Source organism: Centroberyx affinis, unplaced genomic scaffold (assembly GCF_046629955.1).
Source record: "Centroberyx affinis isolate AG114_WGS23_722 - 3 ecotype Tasmania unplaced genomic scaffold, CSIRO-AGI_Caff_v1 ptg000364l_1, whole genome shotgun sequence".
NCBI classification, from domain to species: domain Eukaryota; kingdom Metazoa; phylum Chordata; class Actinopteri; order Beryciformes; family Berycidae; genus Centroberyx; species Centroberyx affinis.
Window position 1 is genome coordinate 1 of NW_027279035.1, and position 22,313 is coordinate 22,313.

General features: G+C 43.0%; 2 protein-coding genes across 2 annotated transcripts; both read right to left on the minus strand.

The window, feature by feature from the left end:
• Positions 1–6: 6 nt before the first annotated feature.
• On the minus strand, positions 7–4,902 carry LOC139641352 (interleukin-1 beta-like). Its single transcript, XM_071515686.1, has 6 exons — positions 4,760–4,902; positions 3,664–3,715; positions 3,094–3,283; positions 2,749–2,928; positions 1,963–2,096; positions 7–492 (listed from the first exon to the last, which is right to left on the minus strand). Exons 1-6 carry the CDS (start codon positions 4,792–4,794, stop codon positions 277–279), a joined length of 807 nt encoding a protein of 268 aa, XP_071371787.1. The 5' UTR covers positions 4,795–4,902; the 3' UTR covers positions 7–276.
• Positions 4,903–9,320: 4,418 nt separating this feature from the next.
• LOC139641337 (metal transporter CNNM3-like) lies at positions 9,321–19,277 on the minus strand. The gene is made up of 11 exons (XM_071515662.1): positions 18,567–19,277; positions 18,143–18,477; positions 17,882–18,058; positions 17,115–17,272; positions 16,199–16,342; positions 15,956–16,114; positions 15,284–15,453; positions 15,031–15,127; positions 14,555–14,685; positions 14,331–14,457; positions 9,321–11,583 (listed from the first exon to the last, which is right to left on the minus strand). Exons 1-11 carry the CDS (start codon positions 19,275–19,277, stop codon positions 11,534–11,536), a joined length of 2,259 nt encoding a protein of 752 aa, XP_071371763.1. The 3' UTR covers positions 9,321–11,533.
• Between the last annotated feature and the right edge of the window lie 3,036 nt (positions 19,278–22,313).

The following is a 22,313-nucleotide window of genomic DNA, read 5'->3' on the forward strand; positions in this document are numbered from 1 at the left end:
TCAATCATTAGTTAGTTGTACCATCCCACCAAATACAGAGAGGATCATCATGTCAAATTCAGAGAACAACTAAATGAGGATTGCTCCATCTAGTGGTGTGATTGGCTCAAACCAAAAAAGTACACTGCCCATCCTCAACAGTTTTTAACAGAGTGGTTTCTACTGATATAACGTCTACTGAAAACTTGACCTAGGAGCCACTGTGCTGTATCAGTAACCTCAGTCTCATTCTGGCTCCACCTGTGCATAGCACGACATACAACCGAGGAATACGTTTTAGTTAATTTTGAAGTAGGTGAGACGCCTGGCGGTGTCTACCTTGCACATCTCCACAGGTTGGTTTTCACAGTCGGACGAAGTGCTGATGAACCAGCCGCGGTACTTGACGGACTCAAAAGTGGTCTGGGTGTATCCGGTGGTACTCTTGTAGAAGAGGAAGCGATCCATGTTGTCATTGGCTCTGATGACTTTTAAATCCTCTTCACTGCAAAGCTGTCGGAGGATAGGCAGACAGACAGACAGACAGACAGACAGAGTAGGTAAAGTAAAGGTAAAGTGCATAAACAGTAAACAGTATGTTCCAACTGTCACTTTACCCACCGCTATTTCCTTATCGCTACTGTTGCATCTTACCATTATTCTATTCTATTCTGTGCACTATATTGACTAGTCGACCAGTAGATTGTGTATACTGTAACTGAGTGTCTACTGTGTAATATTGTATATTTTGTCTGATACTGTGAGAGGAGAATCCTGAATCCTGAATCCCTGAGCTGAATACTGTTGAGATGAGGATGGACTTCCTAAAGAACTTGCTACTTCATACGGACAGTAGCAAGAACTGGGCTTCCTGAAGAGCAAGAGCATCTCCTGCCTAATCAAGAAGGCCCATCAGAGGATGTTGAACCTGTGGCAACTGAGAAGGGTCAACATTTCACAGCCAAACCTAATCCATTTTTATAGATCAAAAATCAAAACCTCTGACTCTTTTTATTATGATGCTTCATATTATTACCAAAGTGCAAAGTTGCATAGTCTTGCATTGCAGGGTCTGCACAACCCTGTGCACTTTAGACTTTGTACCTGACACTTTTCAGCCCCAGGCATGTAAATTCTCTCATAGTGATGCTTTATTTAATGTATCTTATTCTGTTAAGTATGTTAATGTCATCGTGGTGCACTGACCTATGCACTACTGGTCAATCGCAACATCTCGCTCAGTGCCTTCAACCATACTGCAACCAACGCTGTGTAGTCTATACTGTCCAAAGTACTGTCCTTTTAGACTGTATGTATTTAGTATGTGAGATCCTTTTGTCCTTGTGCCGTTTGTGTCAGTATGTCCTGTACAAATTCATGTACATTAAGTGAATTTGTATATCCAGTAAATATAAGTTGTTTATAATTCAGTGGATGCCAATAAAGCATTAATAGTGTGTGTCAGGGTCAGAAATTAACGGGGACTCCGGTCCAAAATGCCCCAGGAAGTTCACAAAATGACTAGGAAATAAAAACTCAGAGAAGAAAGAAAGAAAGAAATACCCCCGATTATTGTAATTAGTACCCTTTTTTGCATTTCACTCTGTTAACATTTTGTTTCACTGATTTGTCAGATGTTCACACGTAGGTGATGCGTGGGTGCCTATGACTAGGTGGTAATTCCTTTACATTGTGGGTGAGAAAAATGCAGTGGCTTTTCAAGGCCTGCCGCTAGTCTCCAGTAAGTGGGAAACAAGTGTGGGACATGTGGCACATGATTTAAAATGAAATAAATCTTTTTCATCAAATTGAGTGTTTATTTGTCAATATGTAGGACCAAATTTCCCCTAAAATGAGATTAAGGGGACCAAAAATACCCTAGAGAAAAAAAAGCAAATTTCTTACCCTGATGTGTGTGGTTGTGTGTGTGTGTGTGTGTGTGTGTGTGTGTGTGTGTGTGTGTGTGTGTGTGTGTGTGTTTACCTCCACATGCAAGACAGCTGTGTCTTCCTTCATAAAGCAGGACATGTGCCAGTTGCTGTTCATGATTGACAAGGCGACAGTCTGGGCTGCAGCGGCAGGGACAGGGCTGATGTACCTCGATAGTTTAAACCTCACTAAGCGAGAGAAACAGAGGAGAGAGAGTTTTGTGGGTGCTTTTGTTGGAAGTACTGTCTAGGTTTTAATGTGGATGGTAAGCGCTGAACTCAATCCCTACAGCATCAGTACCATGATTAATATAAAGGCACTGAGTTAGAGAGGAGGATAAAAGGTAGATGGGGTATGAAGAACATGGTTTTTGCTATTGATATTTTTGTAGACGAATAAAGTAGGCTTGCCCCCCCGCCCACCAAAAAAAATCAATAATAATAATTCAAGTGGGTTGACTTTTCCACAATCAGCCCATTTTTCTGGAAATAGCAGGAATGAGCAAATTATACCAAATGGCAACTGTTTCCTCCAATGCTTGAATAGTAAGATCAAATTTCTAGGCTGTTAATAATAATTACTATTATTATAGCCTAGACATTTGATGTAATTTAGAAGAAATAGAATAAAATACGCACCCAAAAAAAACCTGGAAACCCCACCCCCCCTCCCCTATATATTTTGGCGGGACAGTATCGCGATATTAAATTTTGGATATCGCCCAAGCCTAGAATACACAGTAAATGCACCGGTGTTAGGTTTAGAAACACTGCAGTATAATGGTGTTGGCCCAGTTGTTGGTGTGCACGTTGCCGTAGCAATCTGTTGTGCTCCTCCTACCTTTCTGATGGCAGTTTCCTCCTTTCAGCGTGATGGCCTGCAGTTTCAGGTGTCCCGGTGGCTGGACCACAGCCTTCTGTGAGGTGTCACATATGGTGCACTGCTTCTCACTGTTAACGCGTTGAAACGTGCTTTTTTTCTCGCACATGGTCAAGTCCTGACCCTTCTTGACAATTGTTTCTACGGAAAGATGGAGGGGTGAAGAAGGAGAAAGGGGAAGGGGATCGACATGAAGAATACTGACGTGCCAGATAATGACAACAGAGTGAAATACCCATTTATCGGCCAAGATGAAAGAAAATTGTCTTATAATGTGAAACAGAGCGCACTGTCGCTGTGGCCTACCGTCTACCAGGCTCTCCATGATCATGCTGCAGAGTTGCTCATCGCTGAGCTCGGGGCCGCAGAGGGCCGGGGCCCTTTTCATCCTGTTCAGCGCCACCACCAGGTTCGCTACACGCTGCATGCTCTTAGGCGGTCGGGACACCGCCAGGTCGACCCCCTCGTCCAGGTTGAAGAGCCCATCCTGTACGCCCTGCACACAAGGGTGGGAGTAATTGCATTTACTCCTGTTACTGTAATTGCGTAGCTTTTTTGTGTCCTTGTGCTTTTTTGAGTCGTTTTTAAAGTCAGTAATTTGACTTTTACTTAAGTGTGTTTTTACTGAAGTAATGTTCTCTTCTAAAAAGTAACTCTCCCTCTGAGTACATTTTACTTTTACTTCAGTAGATTTTAACACCAAACAAAACAAAATGTCAGCAAAGTAACAGCACTTCTACTAGACTAGAATGTTTCCACCTGTCTGTGGGAGAGAAATCACTCATCGGGGATTTCCCCCTAAGCCAAGATATGAGTCATGTGGAGGTGGCAAAGACACTTAACGATTTTGTGATAAATAGTAATTCACCATCTTACCATCGCCTCACAGCAGCAGTGTTCAGGTCCTGTCTCATCTGCTTCAAATGAGCTGAAATACAAAGCAGACCAGTGTCTATTATTATTAAAATACTGTAGAGCCCACATTAGAAATTGTTCACAAGCACAGTCAATAGTAAACATTATGATAAATGAAAAATCTACCACCGTATGAAACATCTTATTTTAAGAGACTGTGAATGTTATCCACAGTCTCATTCTACATTTTCTTAACACCTGCAAGGCTAAGAGACGACATTTGTAGGCCATTTTTGCTTTAGGCAAGTAAGGTGATTCTAAGGGAAAGTTGAACCATCCGTTATATTAAGAAACTGCATATGAATAGGTGTAATTAACAAATCAGTGAGGCACCACTAGCCTATATTAAAGCCTTTCATAAAGGGATCTACTGTAGTAGTTGAGTACTGTACTAGGAACAAATACTGGATTTTGTCATTCCAAATTAATTTACCCTACCAATGAAAATTCCTAAAAAAAAAAATAAAAAAAATCCTTGGCCTATCCAACAACAGTTTGGGACTAAGCTTTATAGCAATAGGCCTACAGAACAGGAGAAAAGTGGAGAAAGTAGTTTTCATAGAATAAACAAGATCCGCAGCTAGAAGAGAAACACTTTGTTAGAGAAACTGAAGTAGTTCCCATTTCACAGAATTTCAGGATGTAATGTTTCCTTCAAGTAGGCAGGCCTACCCTGTAACAAAAGTAGTTCATTTGGCTGCTGAATTTTTTATAACTCAAGTGGCACAGACCTACTTTGTGCTGCAGCAGAAGAATGACATCGAGAAAATGCACACTAGTCATGTAGCCTAGTTGGTGTTTCAATCAATTTATGAACCAAAAGCTGTTGTATAAATTCGAAGTATGCACAAAAATCCATGACAACTAAAAGTTGAACAAAAACTGGAATAATACTGTTTCAAAGAACACAAATAATAAACTACATCCTTTTACCATCAATTGTTGACACATGCAGTTGTAGCTATAATTACCGGATTTTAAATATATATATGTTTTTTTTTTATCTTAGCCAAATCCAGACATTAAAAGAGTATTGTAGAGTATTTCTTGAACTTACCCCTCCAGAGCCTGGGACAGATCAAAGTCGCACATTGTGCTCCTAAAAACTGTTGTATGGAATGGAATAAATCGAAATAAGTCGAATGTATTTTTCTCTCTCTCTGAATAAAGACTCAAGTCAATTTGCTAGGTGCACTGGTCGAGGAGAGCTGCAGGTTTGCAGATGAAACTCAGCAGTCTGGGCTTCTCATTTATATTGCGACCAGAGAGCCTCCCCACTTCCTTGTAGCTGCAACATTGGCACATTTGGTGGTGGTTAATTTACATAAAGGTTTTTTGGTCATACACCCACTCTTTAAAAAGTGAAATGTGTAACATTTGCTTTTATGAACCCACTCACAAATCAAACATTTAAGGAGAATGAAGTTTAAAAAATAAGCAAAACTTCTTGGATGAATTATTGTGATTATTCAAAATTCAATAAATTGGTGGTTTTATGACATTGCATGAAGTAGGCCAATTGTTCCCAAACTCTGGCCCAATCTTTTAGCAGACATTTTTACAGTGTTTATTCATTTTATGAAGTGGGAGTTGCTGTAGTATGAATGGAACAAATATATGCTATGATATACAGTATATTTGTAGGTGTATTTTTTATTTTTGTGCACGCACACACACACACACAGATATGGACACAGACACAGACAGACACACACAGGCATAAGGTTGCTATTCCGCTATGGTGAATACAAGATAAAAAGAGGAAATACCGGGAAGGGAAGACAAAAGAAAATCACATCATCACACAGTTTGATATTGTCAGTATTGTCAGCATGTAACAGACCAACTCACCAACTCACCAACTCACCAACTTGTCCTGCCATTGGAGTATATATAAGGAGTATATAATATGTGAGTAAAGTATATAATAGTTTGTGGTAGGTGAAGATTTTCACTTTCTCCATTGCTCTCCACCAGTGCTTCTTAACAGATTTTATTTCACCCTAGACTCATTTTCCTATCGTCTAACATATCTATTGATTCCCACGGAGAATCCATCATCAGAAGCAGTATTGATGTGCTTCGGATATTACATGAAATACATTTGGTGGATGATTTTATCCAAAGCTTACCCTGAGTATATATCTTGAATATGGGTGGTTCTAATGGGAATCAAACCCTGCACCCTGGCACTGTCAATGCTATAATCTACCCATTGAACTAGGCAGGAATACAGGATTTTCATTAAGTTACAATGCATTTTGTTGGAGCATATCACGACATAAACAACTGAAACATGACTGAGATACAACTTGTGTAGTTATACACATGTGTCATTTTGTTATCCACAACTAAAAAAGTCTACGTGCCAGATCTCATAATTTCAGAGCCAGTTGTAGAGTACCTCAGGGTTCTGTTATGGGCCCTATTTTGTTTTTATCTGCACTAAGAAGGTCAACAGGACCACATCCTCACACTCACGCTGCAACACTGCTGGTTAACACTGCAACACATGCTGTGAGGATCTGTGGTTGAGGTGGAGATGACTGTCAGTAGCGTAGTTTTTGTGGTGCCCATGATCTAGATTAAAACTTTCTTTCACCTGCAGGGCCTGAGTTACAGGGCCTGTGCAGTATGAACTTGTACGTTAACAAGTTGTAATTTGTTTGAAGGTGAAATCCCTCAGAAACTGAAAGTAATACCCCTGAAGTAAAGCAATCATTCAGTAACGATTGCACAATTTGCCACTTTAATGTAGTACTGTTATCATGCTGACGATATAATACTTGTTCACTTGAAATCACTGGCATTTAACTGAAAAATTACACAAATTACACATTATAATTACACTATAGTTACTCATTATCACCAGAAATGTGAAAGAGTTTAGGCCTATCTCAAATCATAAACTGCTCTCTCTCTCTCTAACATGGAGCATAGCTTTGAGCATACTTGTTTGTATTGTATAAATAAAGGTTCTGTATGGTTAAGCAACAAATTATAAATGAAGTAAAAGCTTCTTAAACATTTCCCCAAGCTAATAATAACAATACTACTAATAATAAAATAATTGCAGATGTATGTAATTTGGCTTATGTGCAGAAGTTTCCCACTGAAAATAAAATGTTTAGCGTACCTACACTAAACCAAATGAAACTGAAAAAAAAGTCTGTGCCAGACTGAGTGCAAACAGTACTATACCAGTTTCTATGGGAATGTCTTATATTCTAGGGGTGATTGGTGCTATGGCAAGGCCTTGATCAGACCCTGGTCTTGTGAGCAACAGGAATCAAAGAGCAGAGGGACAACGGCTGCATTTAAAAGTGCCGGTTAACATAATGTCTAGTCTAGTAGAGGGAGGAAGAGCAAGTAACGCCTCTGCCTCACCAAGGTCGGAGGACTCATCACATACTTAGCCTGCGTGAGAACGATGATTTGTTGAGGAGCCGGCTTATCAGGTCTGCTCTCACAGTCCCGTCTCCAGCTGGAACTGTGCTGCTTCTCAGAACTATTCCAACTAAGAGCTGCTGATATGACTGAGCCATATTTTTTCCCGCTGTGCCCGCTCACCTCTTCTGACTGATAATTAAGTCGTGAACAAATGTTTTTTTTTATGCTTTAAAGTGAGAGATTTGATTAGATTTACACCCGCAACTGAATAGAAAAATTAGCAGCAGTAGACAAGAATGCATGGCTCTCCAGGAACAGGTCCTCATCCCTCATTGACTCACAAACTTTCAAATTTGGTCATTTTTATACATTGTGTCGACTCAAAGCACTCCAGTCCGCCAGGTCACTTCCACATAAATCAGGACTATATGAGGAAGTTGTCTGCAGTGTCTGCATGATGCAGCAATTTAGTTGCGGGAATTGGATCTGACATTTTTTCTTGAACAAACTTAACTAGTTAAGAATGGGCAGTAGCCAGAATCAAATGTTTAAGAGAATTTGTGGCTGGCAATGTCTCCAATGCAGGTGGCTCTTAGTCTCCCAGAATTGGTCCCACAAACAGTACAGAAGTATTGCTTAACCTATAGGACTCAACTTCCGCATCTGAATCGCTTGCACTGAGCAAATGCCATAAACAAATCACTTATTTCACAACCTTACATGAAGCTAATTTGTGACTGAAATGAGCCCATCCTCAATACATTTGTGACTGCGAGTCATTTTGTGGTGTCAGGATATTCTGAATTTTGGCACATGAAGACCCAAATCTGTTGCAGGACAGACCTAGGAGCAGTAATAGCCACGGTGTTGTTCGCTATAAAAAAAGCCTGAAAAATGTAGTTAGCCAAGATAATTGCTGTAGCTCTGACTACTAGTGGAATTTATTGTAGCATTTATAACCTCTGTTATAAAGAGTGGAGGTGATGAAAGTAGTTCGGCTGAAAGGGACCTATGGCTGATACATTACATCATTACAGAATATCAGAGCTCTGGGAAAATTGCCATGCCACAAACTCCCCTCTCAGAGGGGAAATACCATGTAATTTCCATGACAGGAAGTTATGTGACTGCGACTGCTTCCCCCTTTCTTTCACCAGACAATAAGAAAAAAATATACTACAAATCAGCTTCATACTGCATTCATTCATTTTGTTTCCGCTTTATCATTATAAAGGATTTCCTTAAAATTTGATCAATTGAGCCACATGTAGATTCAATCTATCCATCTGCCCCGTATGCAAGTGCAACATTTCAAGTTTTATTTCAAGTTAAAGAATGAATAATGAACCAGTAATAAAATAAAATGTTGACTAGGTTGTCAAATAGGAAGCAGGCTACATCCTACCTTACAAACCCACAGAGAAATAACCACAGATTACTTGAAAGTGAAATTACTTGAAAGTTCATGTCCTGACATGACCTGACAACAGTATTGCAGGTATAGAGGTGGATAGTGTCATTTAACCTTTTGATATTAAATCTAAATGTAATAGTCCTGGACTTTGACCATGAAAACACACAAATGTAGCTACTGAGTTTTGCCTTTTGTAGGGCAGGATAGAGGTGTTGCTTCCTGAAAATGCGACCTACATAGGCAGTCGGTGTATGCAAGGAAGTTATTGTGAATTTCAGTGCTAAGAAGAGAAGTGCTGCTTTCACTTCTCAGAACTGTTAGGAGGGTATGGTGGCTCAGTGGTCTAAGGTATGAGCTATGTGGTCACAGCATCCTGGGTTCAGGTCTGGCCTGAGACCTTTGTCACATGTCATCCCCCTCTTTTTCTCACCAATCTATCCTGTCCTAAAAAACAAAAATGTGTGTGTGGTGTGGGGTGTGGGGTGTGGGGTGTGGGGGGGGGGCGGGGTCTGCTCCTTAATTTGTGTTGTTTTGTTTTCCATGTTCGGGCCTGCGTGCTCGTTTCTGGTTTTTTTTGTTTATGTATGTTGCAAAATTCAAATAAAAACATTTGAACTAAAAAACAAAAACATGTTTGTGTAAATCAGATTTGCTCTTCAGTGGAATGTTCCTTTAGCATGACGTTGTTCCACTGTCCGTGTGAACGCCTGCCTCGCCACGCACAGCACTAACACTTCAGAAGGAACTGGTCACTTGTGATATTTCCATGTGTGGGAGTAGACAAGGAAAACAAAAAGAACACATTTCAAACAGGATTGAGTTTATTTCCTAAGAAACTTAAGTATTGAAAGTGTTAAATGCAACAGGGTCTCAATGCACCCAAAACCTGGCGGCATTCCAAAAAAAATGAGCTGAGAAATTCTATACAAATGTAACCTAGACAGAAAGAAACTGATAAATATGTGTGGTTTTCATTAACTCTCATGGTAACAGTGTTCTTGTACCTGAAAACTGAGGCTGACTACCTATAAACTACAACCTTGATTTATATTTTCTCTAAGTGTTCATATATTAATATACAGTTCTCCACATCATCAAACCCCCCCTGACATTTCTCCCAATCAGTATAAGTAACACAAGTAATGATTACCTTTTGTACATTCAGACTTTTGATACCATATAAATGAACTTATTACAACAAAACAAACAAAATATAGGTAAACAGCTGAAAAATATTTACTCCGAAGAATATGGCATCATGTTTGCAAATGACAACACTGGATGAACCAAACACACATCTCTCAATGGAATCGAAATGCGAGGAGGCAGAACTGGTGCTAATGTAACACCGTAACATGTTGGAGAGTATCTGGTTGGTGCAGAACATCCTCCTAACCGACCCTTCTGCTACTCAAACACTGATTGGCCGAATTCAAACTCAAACACTGCCGAAGGAAAAAGTACACTTTGCCGTTTTTCTCCATTTAACTTTAAGACTGCACAAACAGAGGTGGTACCTATATAATAAGTGTTATTTAGGGGTTGTTTCTAGACCAAGATGTTCCATATACTGCCGGACATGCGTGATGAAATGAGCAACATACGACCTGGGTTATGGAGTTTGGTGGACTGGATGCTTGCTTGCTGACATGTACTAGTCAAATATTGTATGTCACACACACACACACACACACACACAGATCCAAACAGACACATACACATGTACGCACATGCTGGAATGTTAACATAACCATCTGGGATAACGAGGATGAGATAACAAACAAGGTGCTTTAGGCAATAAGCGAAGCACGAACTCGCACTGTGGATCTCCCTGGCCAAACAAATGGAATGCATGAGTGCAGGACGGCTACAGCTGGAGCTTCCGGTCAGGAGCTGCGGAGTTGAAACCTCGCCGTATCTGGCCCACACCGCCACAGCTCCTTCACTCACTGACTGTTAACCCTGCTTCCAATTCTATGGGTTTAAGATTACAGATGGCCAATACAGGCACTAAGGTCCATAGTGCCCTCTGTTGGACCAGATGCAGTGTTGCTGACCTTGCACGTCAAATGGATCTAGATAGGCGCCACAGGGAGAGACGGGGTGCTGGGATTGGTTTCTCACATATCAGACTAAATCACAATGCACAAATCAACATAAGCATCAGGTGAACTCTGACCCTGTGTGGATAGTCGTAGTGATATTCAAATGGCCATGTGAGCCAACCAGTGATCATTGACTCTTATTCTTAGAAATGTTTTGCAAATCTGACCGGGTGTGTTGATGCTGTAGTCCCCTTGCTTTTCCAGGTTTGGATAAAACAGAGACCGATATGGTGATCATATGTGAGCCTCCGTTTCATCTTCCCGGTCAAAAACATATAAATGTCCCATCAAGGCAGAGCACTGATGGGTCAAAGCTGAAATAATATTATTTGGCTATACACACCTCTATGTGTGACAGTACTGCTGTGTGACGGTGAGAACAATTGGACGTACCTTACGGCTAGTAAGATAGCTTCATGCTATCAACAGTGCACACATTTATGTGCAAATCAGCTTTTATCCAATTTATGTGTTTAGTGTCTAAAATGGACGGATGCTTGAATATGCACCGACATAGACAACAGACACACTGACAGACACACACACACACACGCAAATGCATGTAGCTTTGGCACCCAGACAGGCAAAAGTTAGGAATGAGCAATGCAACGTTTAGTAAGGAAGGCTAAACTGGGAAGAAAGGCACCGCCCAATTAAAATAAAATGTATATACACATATTGCCCAGAGTGTATAAAACAGCATAAAATAATTGCAATGAAAAGCACATAAAGGAATGGGGGTGGAGATGAGAACGGCAAAGCAAATGCCATGGATCTATAGACATACACAACCACTCTCACTCCATTCTAGTCCAATAACTACGTTCCAGCCATAGATGATTCATTTATAAAAACAAGTAAGAACAAAAAAAAGTCTCCGCTTGGTTGGAGCAGGTTTTGACAAAGGGCAGAGAAAACCGCACTACCCATGAGCCTCCTCTTCCGTGGAGCTCTCCTGGGCTTTACTGCCACCTGTGGAACCCGACCAATGAGAGGAGAGCTGGGGTGAGTGAGGGATGATGACATCACAATGACACAACCATACAGAAGACTTTCAGGTGACGTAGCGCCTTCTCTGGCGGCCATTTTGGAGGTCTTCAGCTCTAACGGCTGAGAACAGCTGACTGCATTTCTAAACTTACAACTCAGCCGTCTCAGTATGGAATAGATGACTTTCTGTGTTGTTTTTGAACGGAAACTCTGATACATCTGATCGATTTTGTGTTCTTTGTATAAAATGTCAGCTTGTAAGTTAAATAGCTAACCATAGTACCTGGTCAGCTACTATGACTGTCCTGTTGTTAACACATCCAATTTGCACAATAGCTAACACTATGTAGCTAGTAGCGTCTAGTGGTTGCTTGTTAACATTTTACCACTAGTTGCTTTGCTAAATTAGCTAGTTAGCTCCCTAGCAAAGCCAAAAACAACTGTTTGTGTTGGTTAACAACTTGGAGTGCTTTGGAGTCGAGGCTGGATAAAGAAAAAACGGTAAAAGTGAAAAGTCGGACAGGTAGATTTTTTTGTACAAAATTACTGTGACCCAGCAAACTGTCCTGGCTCCTTTAGCTCTAGTCTCCACTCCAAACACACTACTGAGTTGTAGCTTGAGAAGGGTTCATTCAGCTGACCTTACCTAACAGTTGTTGTTTGGCTTTGTTATCTTCCTACCTAGCCAGTAGTCTAATTTAGCAAAGCCACTAAGGTTACTGTTAACATGCAACTACCAGCCATGTAGCATTAGCTGCTGGGCAAATGAGATGTGTTGACATGACAGTGATGGGCAGCTGAGCAGATATTATGGTTAGCTAGCTATCTAAGAAGCTGACATTGAACACCAAATCGATCAGATGCATCAATGACATGATCAGTCCCCAATCAAAAACGGCTCAGAAATGTCTATTTCATTCTGTTATGGCTGAGCTGTAAGTTTAGAAATGCAGCTTTCCTCAGCTGTTCTTGGGAAGAGCTGTGGACCGCCAATATGGCCGCCAGATGGCACATTACGTCACCCGAGACTGACTTGCGTTTCATTAGTCATTTAACTCTTTAGCTCTCTGTCACTTCCCCATCATACGCCACACGAGCGGCCACTTGCAGAGCGGGGGGCGGGGTCTAAGGGGGAGCGGAGGATTTGAAACGGAACACACTTAACCTTATGCAGGCCTAATAATTAATAATAATTAATAATAATAATAATAATGATGATAATAAATAATACCAATTACACAGACCAATGAGTATTAAAATATTACAGATGCGTTAACTTCATAAATATGCCTATATCCTCAAAATATACAGCTTGTTTACTTTAAATTATATATATCACTTGTTCAGACATGGGTTCAGGTGGGTTGTGCACAGGAAATGATGGACAATCACAATGAATTCTGGGCAAGCTACACTCCTGAAGTCTAGGTCGTTGTTGACTCGCTCCCCCGGCCCTCGAAGGCTCGATCTCAGAAACGCGAGTTATCAGAGTAATGGACCGATACTTAAGATGGCGCCGGGTATTTCCCCGAGGGGAAGCGTCGAGGGGAAGGGAACGAGGAAAGGTTAAAACTTTCCTAAAACGAAGCTGAAGACTAATGAAACGCACCGCAGGTCCTCTACATACCCAATATACCTTTTGACATTACAATGCCACCTATCACAGTGGGATTCCTGCCCAGTCTGTGCAACAGTCATATCGGGTCAGACATGCAGAGATAGTCTAGATGTGAAGGAGTGACAGTATAAGTATACATACCCACCAGAGAGAACTGAGATGTGTTCAGGGGAGAGCAGAAATGTGCAATGAAAAAAGGATGTGGAAACAGAGGATATGAAGCCTCTCCACAAGCACACACACACACACACACACACACACACACATATATATATCTGCCCACATCCACATTCTGTACAAGAATTTATTTCTCAGTTAAAAATAAAAGGACACCAAGTGAAGTGGGAACTGACAATTCTATTGGTTTGACAAAGTAAACATTTCAAAAGGGCAAAAAGAGTCCTGAGAGGCTGCCATACTGTCAACTGTCATACTTTTACCATTAAGAAGGGACCAAGAGTGGGATATTAATTGTTATTGATTTTGTTTATATATCGATATTGGTATTTCATATAATACAAATGTACAAATCAATGTGTATGGTAAACTGTTCTCCTTGGTGCCCTTTTGGTGAAAGAGACACAGAGATAATGTGTGTGTGTTTGTGTGTTCAGTTGAGTGTACTATATGTAGGTGTCTGTTGTCATGCCACAGACAGGCGGCATTTTATTTACCTCATGCAAAAAAAAATACTAACAGTAGTTCTCAATGGTATCAAAGAACGAAAAGTTTACAGGGAACTCTGGAAGGGCCAGAGGAGGAGAGAAGGAGAGAAGACACGGAGGCAAGCAAGGAGGGAAAAAAGAGAGAGAGAGAGAATGATCTTAGTTCAGCAAAAGGCGAACAGGCAAAAGTATATTCTAACAACATATATATGGACAGAAATAGCTACTATTAGAGATATTAAAGACTAAAATTACAACAGAGAAGAAAGGTATCACTTTATTCCCTTATCTGAGGAGGGGAGTCTGTAATACCAGTTTTTGGAAAATCATATTCAAAAGAGTTTTGGTATGACTTTTCATCGACACAGATGTTAGTTTTGGGATCCAAGAGTGTCTTTTGGACAATAGATGTTGGAGGTCAGAGGTCGTTTTGAGAGAGGTTTTACCTTGTGTGGTGTTTCTGTCATTGAGTAGTTTGGTCTGGCTATTGGGCAGGATCTTAATCTCAGGAGGATCTGGACTCTGAGCCACACGGGATGCCATGAGAGCATTCAAATACTGTAGACGTGTCACCTACAAATAAAAAAAAAAGCACGAGACAGTTAGTTGTGACAGCTCTAATGTTGTACTACACACACACACACACACACACACAAACACACACACGTACCCGTATGAGCTGCAGGTCAGTGAGAGCTCGGACGGTGTAGTCAGGACAGTAGCTGGACGGGCTTGTAGCATCTCCTAAGTCAAACGGATCCCTGGGAGAGTGACGCTGGGTTGACACTGGAGATTGGTGCACTGTTATTACACACACACACACACGCACGCACACACACACACACACACACACACAGAGTCAGCTCATTGTTTGCAATCCTGCACATTTCTGCCATGATGCTCTTTTCATTTTACAGGCAACTGTGTCAGCTCACTTTTCGGTACTCTGTCTATAACCTCAGTTATATAAAACATGGTACAGACAGTGTTATCGTTCAAAAGTAATCATTAATTACACATAATCTGCAATTGACCCAGGCTGTATGCTTCAGTAATTTGCTGCTTGACAAATGATCAAACCTGTGCTGTGGAGAGATAGAAAAGAGATGATGGGAAGTGTTTGTCTTCTGCAATTCTACATCTTACCTGAAGATGGTGCTGTGAGCGCGGACACGCCATAGTATGTAAAAGCCCCATTCTCAAACTTCAGCCCCTCTTTCCCGATCTCCACTTCCACGCGCCCCTGAGAACAAACACCCAGCATGCAGCATTGTATCTTTTTCCAAATTTCATACTTGGCTGGTGAAATGTTGAATAGAGAAAAATGATCACTTATTGCCTATTTAAATGATGCCACGTATAGCCAAGAGACTTAAGACTTTTCAAAACCCAAACACACCTGCAGCAGCAGAATGAAGTAGTCCACTGGGTGGTTGCGGGTGTACAGATAGTGGTCAGGACTCAGCCGGTTGGTGGGGTCAAAGTGCACTTCCTGGTTGACGCTGGGGTGACGGAGCAGGTGGAACAGGACCTTCTCAGACACGCGTCCGGGGCTGAAGTGCTCCACTTCTACAGGGGCCAGGGGTCAGGAACAGATACACTTACTGTCTAGGGTTACTGTCTAAGGTGAAATGTTAGAGGGTTTAGACAGTGATGTCATGTCACGCCAGATCAATCATGTCTAGAAGTGCACCGCCTGGTGACCTTAAGTAGCTGCACTCTTACATCGAAATCAAATCAATAAAACTTTATTCTGCAATCCAACAGACAATGAATTCTATCAACATATTTTTTCAGCTACCTAGTTGTGCTACTACTGAGCTGAGATCCCACATGCTGCCACACACAGACGTTAACAAATAAATGTTGAGCCTTAACCCTCTGGCTCAATTGTAATATGTAACAGTGATGTAATCATTATATCCACTGTGTTAAACTGTGACTAAATATTTCAATGTAAGGTAGATGGACAACCTTAATCTCATGCACTCTTTCCCTCTGTCTCATGCAAGAACAGGCCCACAGATAATTACACACACACACACACACACAGACACACACACACACACACCTCTGGACAAGAAGCGGTGTGTGGCCAGCAGAAGTTGCGGTGAAGTGCGGATCTTGGGCTCCCCTTCAGGCAGTTTGAAGAGAGAAAACTCCTCGTGGACGCTCCGGGGCTCCAGCGGGATCTCCAGCGGAGCCAGCGGGCGCTTCACCTTCATGTCCACTGCAGCGGGAGGAGGGAGGGAGGGAGGTGAAGAGACGAGAAGGAAGTGTGCAAGTTATATTAATCACTGTCACAAAAACTTACAGTAGCCGTCAGACTCATCCAGGATCTCTGACTTGATGATCTCCTCGATGACGTCCTCCAAGGTGACCAATCCCAGCACCTCGTAGAAGGGGTCGCCCTCCCCCTCGTTGTTCACCTTCTGGACGATGGCCAGGTGAGAGTTGCCTGACAGGAGGAGAGGGGTCAGAGGTCAAATCACATAATACAACCCCTGCTCAGGTATCTGTTCGGGTGCATGATGCCCAGAGAACCCGATACGCACTGAGAGACAATTTTAAAATGGAGAAATCTCTCTGAGGTGGCAATGTTCTTCTTCTCTCCTAACATTTCTGGTACAATAAAAGCTGCACCAGTGAGATGACAGGACGTTAGAATGGGCTGCACTTTTTCTGCAACTCTAAAGCTAATGCTAGCTGCCTAGCACATGTTATATTGGTGTTTTTTTATGTTGGCTAATACATGTAATTTTCTGTAAAATTGTAAATATTTTAAAGAAATTGCAAATAGGAGCATAATTACCATGTCTGTTTCTTTAAATATCCTTACTTTCACAAGATGGGCTCTATAACACTGTCATTGCTGTCATCAGATGTAACTGAAATTATTTGGGGTGAAAGTACAGTTCAGGTACAGAGAATTTGGGAATATTTTATGGTCCACCTCCTGTGGATTATATTTGAAATTTGAGTGAAATTCCCATGACATGTACACTGTGCACACTATCTTCGCTGTGGTAAAAAATAAACCCAAAACGAAAGGAATCAAAATAAAATGGTCAAAATGAATATGACAGCAGTTTTCTCTTTGCTGCCCTGCAAATGTCCCTGTGCTGGTTTCCTAGTGGACATTTGAAAATGTACCAACTGCTAGCCTCCCACTCACTCACTCACTCACTCACTCACTCACTCAGCAGGTGTGAGCGTGTGTGTAAGCACACCTTTCTTGAACTCCTCCAGCATGGCGTCCAGCTTGGTGTCATTGAAGACAAAGTGCAGCGGGTGATTGTAGAACTTGGTGATAGTTGTCATGGGGGTGCAGTCGTCTGGGTCGACCAGAGCCAAGTCTTTCACATAAAGGATTTCCACAATGTTAGACCTGGCAAAACACACACATGCTGAATGGATATGTAGAATGTGATGCAACACACCAAAATCCACTGATCTACTGTCTATTGTAGGTACAGCGCTAACTCCTGGCGTTGAATGTGAGGTCGAGTTGTCCTTGTACCACGTGTGCCGGTATCTACCTTTGTAACCACATGAGTTGTGATAGGTGCCTGCACCAATATCGCCAAGGCAAATAGCCGTACATGAGGGAAAAGAGACCCATGGCACTCCAGAATAGGTTTAAATAATAATAGAAGCTGTTTGCCTATTCATTTTGAAACGTTTAAAAATTATTCCGCCTCATGGCCTTCATCGGGATAAAGAAGTGGGCTTTTTATACTATTTTGGAGTGCGTTCAGTCTCTTTTTCCTCATGACTAGAAGACCATTTTCCCAACCTTCTATCTTTCACATCAGAACCTAAGAAGCTTTCCAGACTCCTATCCGTTCCTCCACAAATGAACTGTACTTTTGTCGTGCTGTATCCACTGTTTACATCGACAGACACTGTGCACCGCTTCATTTAAACGCAACGCTTGCTGTCCGAGATGAGAAAACATTCAAAAAAGGTCACAGAAGTGTCATTTGGCCGTGCCCACCTCTCCTCTTCGTAAATGGGCACACGCGTGTAGCCGCTCTGCATGATCTCGGACATGGTGGAGAAGTCCAGGATGGCCGTGCTGGGCAGCATGAAGCAGTCCTTCAGAGGAGTCAGTATGTCCTCCACCGTCTTGCTGCGCAGAGCCCCGCGGCTGAACTCCTCCTTCACAAACTCACTGCAGAAACAAGCCCGAGATGTGAGCGGGGACACGGACAAGGCATGGTGATGATAACAAGGAGTGGCAGAGTGTGTGTCTTACCTGTAGGGGTCGTTGACGCTGGTGCGGATCATCTCCATGGCCCTCTCCCTCACTCCGCAGGTGCTGATGTCCCGCCTCAGCGCCAGGTCCAGGATCAGCCCCAGGGGACAAGACAGGGGGCAGGTCAACACCATACAAACCTGGGCCAGCCAGGTCAGACCCGGCGCTATCTGGAACCCGTAGCCGGAGCAGACTATGTGCGGCACCATCTCAGCCAGGAGGAAGATGAGGAAGCCGCTGGTGAACACGGCGGCGGCGATGGAGCCCAGCGCCCGGTACAGCAGCACGCCCAGCGCCGAGTGTCCCACGGCACAGAGGAACAGCAGGGAACACACCTGACGAGTGGAAAAGGGAGTGAAAGGAGAGATTAAACATCGTGTCCCACCTACAGCTGTGAAATGCTGCCATCCTCCCGGAAACTCACCAAGAAGTTTCCTCTCCTCCGGATGGGCTCCAGGCGCTTGGCGGCCCGTTTCTCCTCCTCGGAGCCGCAGCTGTGAAGCACGTAAAGCTCCAGGGGATCCAGCCATAGCAGGCTGAGGTTCACCGTCCTCAACACCCCGCAGACCAGGATGAGCGCCACTACCAGCACGGCCAGACCCCACGGCGGGATGTAGTCCGCGGGGAGAGCCTTGTCGGTGTTTATCCGCAGTCTGTCCGGTCCCACGGAAGCCCATCTCCCTCCGCTCAGTACGCACAGGTGGTGGTAGGTGGGACTGCCTCCTACTCCCTGGGCTGGGAGGCTCTCTTTCCGAGCCTGCACCGTTATCTGCCCGCTGTTCGCCTCGTCCGCGGAGAACTCCCCCGTCACCTGGAAAGCGGACTCTCGGCGGCGGGACTCCTGCCCACATGGGTCCGCCGCGTCCCCCACCGCCCCGGCCTCCCCGGGAGCTGCCCCGGCGAACGCCACCCACGGCCAGCTTCCATTCAGCAGCTCGGACCCGAACAGACGGAGCTTGAAAGTGGCTCCTTGCGGTGCTGAGATAATCCGCTCCTTCATGCACACCCGGCCCGCCGGGTCTTCCAGTCGCAGCCCCAGAACCAGCGGGGCTTGCTGGCTGCAGGCGCCGTACCTGATCCCGCAGAACAACAATATCATCAACAAGAACCGTAGACCTGCCAAGCTGGCCACCATATTGGAATTGGTCACCCTGGCTCTGCGCGAATCATGTGACTCTACCTCCGCAGCGTGGCCCCGCCCACCGGGGCTGAGCCAGCCAAACACAGCGCGCGGAGAAACTGGCTCCCCGTCTTAACCATTTTGGCTCGAAGAAATAACGGGCTGCGTAGACGGGACTGTACATTTTGGGGCGCAATTCTGGATGTTTTCTCTCGCACGGCACCGCCCCTTCTTAAAAGCTGACGAATCGGAGTAGATGTGTGGTCGTGGCCAGTGGAAACTAGGAAAACAAGAAGGGATGCCACGCCTATCTTTGTTTAGTTTCTTGAAAACAAGTCATTCATCACGTTGGATCTCTGTCTGTGTCTTTGAATGTTCATTGAAAAAATAGGCTACATGTTTAGACTCACTGTTCAAAATATTAGGAAGACATTCCTAAGAGTGAGTTGCACCTTTTGGCACAAAACTTTATAAGATTGTCTCAGGGCTTGAAGAGCCCCATCTCCCCATCTTGTGCTTTCATAACTCTCCTTCATGACTAATAAGTGAAATCAATAATGCATTATAGCTTTTACTTTCAATCATATGGTCGGTATTTTTAATTGAAATAAAAATGTTCCCAATATTTTGAACATGCAGTGCATCTCTCACCGATTATGGCTTTTCTTTCAGATCTATGTTTTAATCTGTGCTGTCTATGAGAACCACAGGACTGAAATATTACAGTTAAAATACTACAATGAGCATCTTCCTTTTTGATTTCTAACCCTGGTCTATTGCTCATACCAGTTGCAATGAGCAAACCCTAGTTAGTAAGCATCACCAAAAACAACTACACTCCTTACTTTGCATGCTGAGCAGCACCACTTGACAGCAGTGTGAACACAATGAGAGGACAAACACACAGACAGATTTTCAGTAGAGAAATATAACTCAGGTTTATTAACCTTATAGACTTCTTCAAAACGCCTAACAGTCATTATAAAACAGTATGTACACATTGCTTTAAGTTAAACAATCCGAGTTTGGAAATGCTCTTCCGTCGTTGGTCACCCATTCCAATAAAAGAAGAAACTAACAATAAAGTCAAACATGTTGCAACAGTGTCTGAATATGAAATGATGTCAAACCAGTAATTTGGAATAAGCATTCTTCAACTAAATAACTTAGGGGAATGAACAGACAAAAAAAAACTTTAATTCTGAAGTAGTTTTGGAGTATGAAGGCCATGAAGCTGAAAAGGACATGGTGATGGATGCAGAAATACAGTGTGGGGTCACTACTCTTCCATCTGGGGGCTCACTCCCCTCACTTTGGGCTCTTCTCCGCTGCTCCACAACTCCACAGGCATGACATCGAATTCAAACCATCCAAGTTGTGAATTATACACAGTGGAAAACTCACTGGCCTGAGAACCCTGCTCCAGAAATCTTTAACCTTCCTCCAGGTCTAATCATCACACTGATGTGGAGCTAAAAACAACACTACAGGAGTTGCTGATAAGCCCCGCTCCCCCGCTCCAGTCCCATGATAAAAGGGTCCGAACAATAAAAACAGCTTAGCGGGTCGGACAAGCAGTCAAAGCCAGAGGAATTTCAATATTTCCGAGCGGCGGGAGTGGAGGGAAGATAAGGGCGGGGAGTGAAAACTAGGAGGGCAGGAAAGGAGCGAAAGTTGAGAGGGAAGCGTGGGAGGCTGGAAGACGAGAGCGGGACAGACGATAAGGAGGACAGTGAGAAACCGGATGGCAGTGGACAGCGAGGAGGGAAGGATGGGAAAGGAGTCTACCCAACGAGCGGCAGTAGGCCCATGAAGGCCAGACATGCCTGATAGGGGGTCAGGGAGGGGTAGAGGACTTTGGCTGAGACGATGCTTTGGTTATCATGTCTGACAAAGTATAGCAGAAATCTATGCAAGAGCGGAGGAGTAAATTATTGTTTGAGGTCAAGTCTGTGCAATGTTTATTGCTATGCAATGCCTTACTAGTAAAACAATGGAAACAAAACAAATGAAATAACACATCTCAACATCTCACCCCTCCTCATAAATAGATGCGAGCTATTTTCAACATCTCTCTCTCACCACCACACAAATGCCCATCTCGTCATGTACAGAGTATTTACAGTAATATAACACAAATAGCAATTAGGGAACTGAACACAGTCTTTCATGGGCTGAAGTGACCCGCTGAAAGACTTCGCTGGAAGCCCGTTTCACAGAACTACACCCTCGGGTGCGAGCCTATAACAAAAAACAACAATAAATAGAATGTTTACAATAAATACAACATTACTAAGTCAGAACAATTGTTTTCACATTTCCCAGTACACAAACTGGTAGTCACACAGCCAACCAGTGGCTTAACTGGAAACCAATATAAGACCAATTGCTACATGAGACCTATATGAACCAGCAGGCAGGTCTAAGATTTCTTCAAATAGAGGGTAAGGCTATGTTGACTATAGACTTTTGTATTTAAAGAGCAGGTATTCCCTTTTAAATCAGTGAGGTCCTGTCTTTGCCTACAAAATCTAACTCTCTGGTCTTCACAGAGTGCTGATCTCATTCAGGACATAATCCTGCGGAGGAGAAACGCTTTGGAGTCAGTATCATGTTAAATATTCACTTCTTCTAACTTAATTGCTATGTAACTCACTAGTTTAAAGTGTTTTCAAATCAGTGCTAGCTTATACAAATAAAGTCTTCTTTTTTTTTAAGTCGCAACTTTTCAAAGTAAATAAATCACTGTCACTATCAACAAAATAGTTTGTCTTTACAGTCACTTAAGTTACTTCAATGTCACCGCATACATAGGAAAAATAGGTAGATTACATGCTAGCAGCTTTAATGTCTGAGCTCCCAATCTCCCACGGAGAGTGAGGAGTGAGGAGCTGCAGTCGTCTTCATGGTAATCTCGCTCTCTCTCTCTCTCTCTCTCTCTCATCCACCGGAACAGAACCCAACAGCTTCTTTAAATCACTCTCATCGCATCACACACTCCCTGTCTGCTCTACGCACGGGTCGACTAGGTACAGTATCATTTACACACAC